The 6634-nt window shown below is 46.8% G+C and overlaps 2 protein-coding genes across 2 annotated transcripts in view; one reads left to right on the top strand and one right to left on the bottom strand.

Moving 5' to 3' along the window:
• LOC104491313 (shugoshin-like 2) overlaps nucleotides 1-3370 on the top strand; it is a 7855-nt gene extending 4485 nt beyond the window's left edge. Inside the window, exons 7-9 of the mRNA XM_010133711.1 lie at nucleotides 4-1200; nucleotides 2504-2651; nucleotides 3265-3370. Of these exons, the coding sequence (XP_010132013.1) occupies nucleotides 4-1200; nucleotides 2504-2651; nucleotides 3265-3370 (1451 nt within the window). The remainder of the gene's footprint in view (nucleotides 1-3; nucleotides 1201-2503; nucleotides 2652-3264) is intronic.
• A 102-nt stretch (nucleotides 3371-3472) lies between these two features.
• Nucleotides 3473-6634, bottom strand: part of LSS (lanosterol synthase (2,3-oxidosqualene-lanosterol cyclase)) — a gene marked incomplete at its 5' end in the record, with an annotated part of 9710 nt that continues 6548 nt past the window's right edge. Inside the window, 8 exon segments of the mRNA XM_010133698.1 lie at nucleotides 3473-3500; nucleotides 4063-4124; nucleotides 4126-4212; nucleotides 4423-4501; nucleotides 4914-5084; nucleotides 5349-5429; nucleotides 5842-5907; nucleotides 6442-6556. Of these exon segments, the coding sequence (XP_010132000.1) occupies nucleotides 3473-3500; nucleotides 4063-4124; nucleotides 4126-4212; nucleotides 4423-4501; nucleotides 4914-5084; nucleotides 5349-5429; nucleotides 5842-5907; nucleotides 6442-6556 (689 nt within the window).

The raw sequence follows: 6634 nt of genomic DNA, 5'->3' as shown, positions 1-6634 counted from the left end.
TAGGGAAACAGAGTTTGCTGAATACTAGAAAACATCATCAAGCACCAAACTGTCCAAGTGAAGCTAAAGTTACTGAGAGGATAGACCAGGTTAACTTAATGAGTCCAAGAAAACAGGAGACAAATAAAGGGACTTTCTCAGAAACATCGGAAGACATGGAAAGCAAAATACAAAAAGCAGACTCAAACTCAGCTGATAACAAGATCCCACCAGAAGTTTATGGTGCTGAGAATTTACCAGTCCAAGATAACATTTCTAATGAATTGCCTTTACTGGGGTACATTCTACATACAAATGAGAAATGCAGCAGACCAAAAATAAATAGGAAGCCTTTTCAAAACCCTCCTAAAATGAACTCTGCAAAATCCTGTAGAAAGGAGAATGGACAATATGGAGAATGTATTTCAAAACTGTCTCAAACAGAGATACACCATCATGACAGCAAGACAAAACCAGAACAGAATAATGTTATAAAGAGAAAATACAACAAAAAAATTAGTTACAGACCAAGTGGAGAAATTGAAGGTGACAGCATTCATAATACCACTCATAAAGCAGACCAGAAGAGCAGCCATTTTTCACCAGGCAGATTAAAACGGACCTTGGCGAAGGCTGGCCGGAAAGCATGTATAATACCAAAAGAAAATCTTCCACAGTTCTCACTTCTTAAAAACAAAGAATTAAAAAATAAGGCTGCATTGCACACAGACGCTGTTCATGGAAATAAAGCAACTGAAACCTGGCAAACACAAGTAGCTGTAGATCCTCCGAATAGTGTAGCTGCGAATACAGCACGAACTGAAGAACAAGATGATGATGATACTAATGCATTAAAGGAAATGGATTCCTCAACAGTGGCATGTAAAACCCCTCATGTTAATAATATTTTGGATGACCAGGAAGTCCCTCAAGAGACAGATTCCCTTATGAGCAAGTTAAAGCCTACAGTTCAAAAATCAGGATTTGAATGTTCTAAGAATGTGACATTAAACGTAGATGGCTTTTTCCAGCAAGGTCTTTCCAACACGGGGCTCCCAGCTCTTGGTAAGGACAGCGCTTCCATGAACTTCTCTAAACTGAAAAACTTTGAAATCTGTCCAGAAAAGGGTCATCATGAAGCACCAGGTGCTGGGAAAGCAGAACAAAACCTGGATCATGTTTGTAAAGAGGCTTACCAAAAGACTCTAACACCTGGTCACGGTAAGTGTATGGGTGAAAAAAAATGAAAATGTGAAAGTGAAAATGTGAAATGAAAAGTGAAAATGGCATTTTGAATTAGGAAATGCCTGAAATAGTGGTAAGGTACCTGCTGTTAATACTGCTATCATTTGCTTAGAGTGGTTGACACAGGAGTGGAAAAAGGTGTCTGCAAATCACTACGATTATCCATAGTCTGTAACATTTATCAGTCATAATACCTTTTTTGATAGTGGTAACCGATATATTTGTTACTTTTCAGTATGTCAGATGTAAGGAGTCTACATACTTGAGGAGCAGGTAGTGTTCATTTTTCAGATAATGTGATGGAGTTCAGAAGGTTGGGGATAGAAAAGATACAATAGCTTGAGATTTTATACAAGGGGAGTAAGAGTGAACTACACCGTTCTCATCACAAATGGAGAACAGAGCTGGGCTTAAAGAGTTCATTTGTACTTCTTTAGAAATACTGCAATTCAACAGGAATTCTGGGATTAAAATAAGTACTTTGAGCAGGTTTTCTCTAGAGTCCAAACAAGCAAACTTGCATGTGGCAACCTCTTTTTTAAGTAAGATACATTAAGTTAAGAAAAAGCAAACTTGAGTGGCCTGCAAGATAGGTTTAGATTGATACAGTGAAATTACTGGAAGGGAGCTGAAGGAATCAATGACTAACACGCCTATGCTAGAATTGAAATATGCTTAAAAATGTAGCTTTGAAGTTTGGCAGCATGAGGGGTCTACTTTGTAAACACGCTTATTCTCCACAAGTTCCTGTTTACTTCATTGTCTGTAGAATGTGCCAACACCCAGTCAGTTTCCCAACTCAGATTAGTAGTTTGAATCCCAAACTGTCAAGCAAATACTGCCTTGGCTTCATATGAGTGCTAGGACACAAGTGCAGAAAACCTCTCCTATTTTACCTGGCTGAAGAACAGGAATGCTGGCAGAATTAGACCACTGTGTGAGGTGTTAGTCCTGGTAATACGCAATTGCATCTTCTCATCTTCAGTTCCTTCTTTGGAAGGCAGAAAAAGGGTCTCATAGTTTTGTTAGCTTTAATGATAAAACAGTAAACCCTTGTGAGCAGCAGGATCAAACACCACTGCCATCACAGGCAAGCTGATCATTAATCATCCATTTAAGCATGGTTCAGAAAACAGTTAATTTTTCATCCTACATCCAAATCTGTACCTTGAATTACAAGCAAGGAAATGCCGTCCTTTCCGATGATGCCAGCCCTTCTGATCGCTATCCTGAGCTGTTCTTACACGTACAGCTCATATATAAATTCCTGTGTTCACAGGGAGGACGGCTTTGCAGGATCTGACCAATACTGGCGAACAATCTCAAACCGCTTTATGTAAATCCCCCCAAACTTCAGAAGAAAACTCTGCAGCACCATCTACACGAGCAAGAGCCACTATTTGCTACAAAGAACCCAGTATAAGCAGGTAGGTGTGCATAAATGAGGCCTTTTGTTTGTTTTTTGGACTACGCAAGATGGCCATTAAACCCCACAAATAAACCGGTGAATGTTATATGTAAATGTAAACTTACACCATAATAGTGTTCTTGCAGTATTGTCAAGCGGGAAGGTAGTTTGTGCACTACTGATACAGAGTTCAGTTGTTTTGCTTTAACTGGCTGGAGCTAATACAAGAAATCATTAGAGTTTAAGATCTATTAATTTGATAATTGTTTACTTCTCAGGGTTCTTAGAAAATATGCAGCATTTCTGAGTTGGTTAAAAGAGATACATAAACTGTGTAAAAACAATTAAAATTTAAAAGAGGATTTAAAAGCCAAACCTCTATTAAGAGAACTCATCTATTTGCACTTACCTGAATAGATCTGAACCCCTAGGGACCTTTAAGTTGGAAGACAGCAGTTATCTGTGCCTTGCTATTCCAGACATACTTATTTACCATAAATATAATTTTTTAGTGTATCAAGCTTTCGTTGAGTTCATTTGCCATTTGGAATTGTTGTAACTACAGAACTATTACAGGTAATAGATGCTCAGTGATATTCACATATGACATCCTTTATTGCTTTTATTTACAGCAAATTAAGGCGTGGGGATCGGTTTACAGATACACAATTTCTGAACTCCCCAGTCTATAAAGAAAGAAATAAAAGAAGTTTTAAAAGTAAATCGAAATTTGTTTGAAGAAGACAAGAGAACTGCCTTTACGAACAATTCCTCTCAAAGGGGTCCAATTTAAAAATCAGTGTATTTGTTTGGCAGAGTAGAGCGCTTGTTGTTCTTTGATTAGCAAAGGTCTTCCACAGCGGAGCCCCTACGTAAGGGACATGGAACACGTCACTGAGGAAGGCGTATGCAGGTTAGGTTTCACTCTGTAGTTTTACATTTCTAGTCAGTACTTTTTAATCTGTTCAAAGGATTTGCAGCACTTCTTAAGTTGTAAGAAAAGTGTATGCTTTAACGAGAATTAAAAATAAATCACCTTTGGGAATTTTACTGTGAGGTTTCCGTATTTACTATGAGTAGAACCATTTCTCAGTGTTGGCCGGAACAGACACAGGCATCCTAAATGTTGATCCTAAATGTTGAGCTGTTGAACAGCTCAGAAATAGATGAGGACAGTGTAACTCCTCCCCCCCCCCTTTTTTTTTTTGATAGTTGACTTTTGGATTTAACAGACTTGTACTAAAATGTGGTGAGGCAATCTTTGTCTGAGAACAGTAGAGAGAGGTCTAGAGTCCAGCGAATGTGCCAGAGGCAGCCAAAAAGAAAACACCCCCATGGCCTCCTGCAGCAGCTGGTGTGTAGGACAAGTCCACAACTGGGGCAATGGCCTGGGTTCAGGCAGACACTGCCTCCTGCACGCTCCTCCCTGCCCCAGCCAAGGGGCCGCGTTGAAGCTGCCCAGCCAGAGGGCTCTGGGGATGCAGCCGGCAGAAACGCCCCAGCGTCCAGATGGGGAAGACGTTGCGGTACGATGTGTAATTCACGGCACACGACTTGTTGAATACCCCAGCAATGTTCTCCTGAGAAAGCAAAGTGGGGTGGGTGGAAGGGCACCAGGGGGGTGTCCAGAATGCAGTGCTGAGCTCACTGCCTTCTTGAAGTCCCCTACCAAAAGTCAGAAGTGGCTTCCCCTCCAGGTGAGGGAAAGCACAGCACTGCAATGGCTGCAAAATCCCCAGGGCATCTGCCATGCCAGAGAACCCCACGGAAAGACCAGAGGAAAGATGTACCTGAGGCCAGTCCCCGTTGGGCAGCTGCTTATCCATCAACACTCTGATGCCCCTTTCCAGCACATCAATGTCAGGGTACCTGCAATGAGTGAGGGAGATGTGAGCACCCTTATCCAAACTGCCTGCAAATCCCACCTATGCACTTGGGGACCTCAATCCCCTCCAGGCTGCCCTGAGCTTGTCCCAGGCACGCCGAGCACTTTGGGAAGGCCCCTCACAATTTCAGGACACCAGCCATGAATATGGCAATGTTTTCCCAGCCTGGAGGCCTGCAGCTATGATCCAGACCTTTGCTCTGCACTGGCGGCCCCTCACCCAGCATTATGAGCCTCTGCACAGGCCAGTCCCTCGCTGCAAGAGGCCTGTGCCCAACGGGGTCACCAACAAAAACGGTTTGGTGCCTGGCCCACACCAGCCAGGCCCAGGGCCAGCCCTGCCACACAACCCAGCCTTTATTTCCCATCTCACCGAGCGCTCAGGGCTGCTCCTACCTGACAGCCATGAGCCCCAGCAGGGCCCAGCATGTGTTGTGGATCTGTGACGTGGCACTCTGCACGTACGTGCGCTGCTCGCATGACTCGAAGTCCTCTCCCCACCCACCATCTTCCATCTGCTTGGCAAGGAGGAACTGGCAGGCCTGGACCACCTCTTGGCATGCAGCCCTGCGGGATGGGGTAGAGGATCAGGCAGGGCTGGGGACAGGGAGCGTTTGCACACCCATGTGCAACCAGCTGCTAACAGGAGCTGTGCTCTGCCCTACCCATGGCCAGGACTGCTCCGAGAGGTTGGGGCTCAGGATTTGGAAGGAGCAGTACCTGGGGCAGGGAGCCCATGGGCAGCCAAGGCGTCCACCCTGCCCCACCACAGAGTACTGCCCCAGCCCAAGAGGTAGGTAGGGGCAGGGCAACCGGACAGTCCCTTCTCACCCGTCACGGTACATGTGCTGCATGCTGGCGAATGCCTCCAGACCAAACCAGGTGCCATAGGTGAAACAAACACCCCAGCTCCTAGAAGGAAGGGGACAGTGGTTCTGTCAGGGGTGCAATGCTCCAGGTACAGTCAGGCTGTGACACGGACACATTCACAGCAAGAGCAGAGCCAGGCACAGAGCTGCAGCCTGTCCTCCCCATGGTGCAACCATGCTCAGTCCCACCAGCGCCTGCTCCCAGCTCACTCAGGCATCAGCAGACACTGGGACCAGAGGAGCTGGAACCACCCCAGGCCCCATGCAATGCAAGAGGCACCTGCTCTACGTGGGCTGGAAGGAGAAAAAAGGAGAGCAAAGCACAGGATCTAGAGAAGGATCGGCTCCTACTCGCCCTTCCCACAGATCCTGCCAGCCAGGAATGTTTGCCAGTGTTTGGTCTCTCTCACACTGGGGCAGCCAGGGGAAAACTGGACCCTGGGAACACTGCTTACCCTTCCCAAGACCCATCCGCTCGCTGCTGCTTGCGACAGAAGTCCAGGCCCTTCTGCAGAGTCTCTCTGGTCAGAAAAAAGACACCCACTTCAGGAGCAGCTCAAACTCAGTGGCTGCTTCATCAGGGCCACCCATCATTCCCTCTGGGGCTTTGATGGTCCTATTAGAGGACCGAACAGGTGACAGCATGAGACAGGCAGACACATTGTTCAGGATCTCAGAGTCAAATTGGGCACCAGCTGGGTGCCTTTCTGCCTCATGCAAGCAGGGGACCCAGCCTACAACCAGCCAGCTGCTAAGTCAAGAGGCAGGCAGAACTCCACCAGATTCCCCCAGTCTGGCCCCAACCAACCTATGCTCTGCTTCTTGAAAGGCTGGGCCCAACCTTTTGCAGGGGGCTCGGGTTTGGAGAAGTCAGCAGCATCCCAGCTGTGCACACCCCAAGGACCACTGCAGGGCCCACTCTGTGACAATGCAGGGGTCCAGGCAAGATCCCTGACAAGACTCAGCAGAGGCTGTGCCAAGAGAGGGCATGGCAGGCAGCATGGGACACTGCGGCCTGTCATCTCCCCCACCCACTTCTCCTGTCAGTGCCTCACCTGATCTCTGGGGCTCTGTGCTCAGGGAACTCATGGTGGAAGTGTCTCAGCGCCTGCATGACAGCTGATGTGCACTCCACGTACGTGTAGTCGATCATGATATCGCCTGCCAGCAGGAGAAGGGTATCAGCGCAGCCTCACCCTGCCAACCTCTCCCCTGGAGCCAGGCAACACCCACTCACAGAGGAACCGG

Source organism: Buceros rhinoceros, unplaced genomic scaffold, assembly GCF_000710305.1.
Source record: "Buceros rhinoceros silvestris isolate BGI_N320 unplaced genomic scaffold, ASM71030v1 scaffold20210, whole genome shotgun sequence".
NCBI lineage: Eukaryota > Metazoa > Chordata > Aves > Bucerotiformes > Bucerotidae > Buceros > Buceros rhinoceros.
Note: the sequence above shows the minus strand (reverse complement) of the source record. Positions and strands in the feature narration are given on the sequence as shown.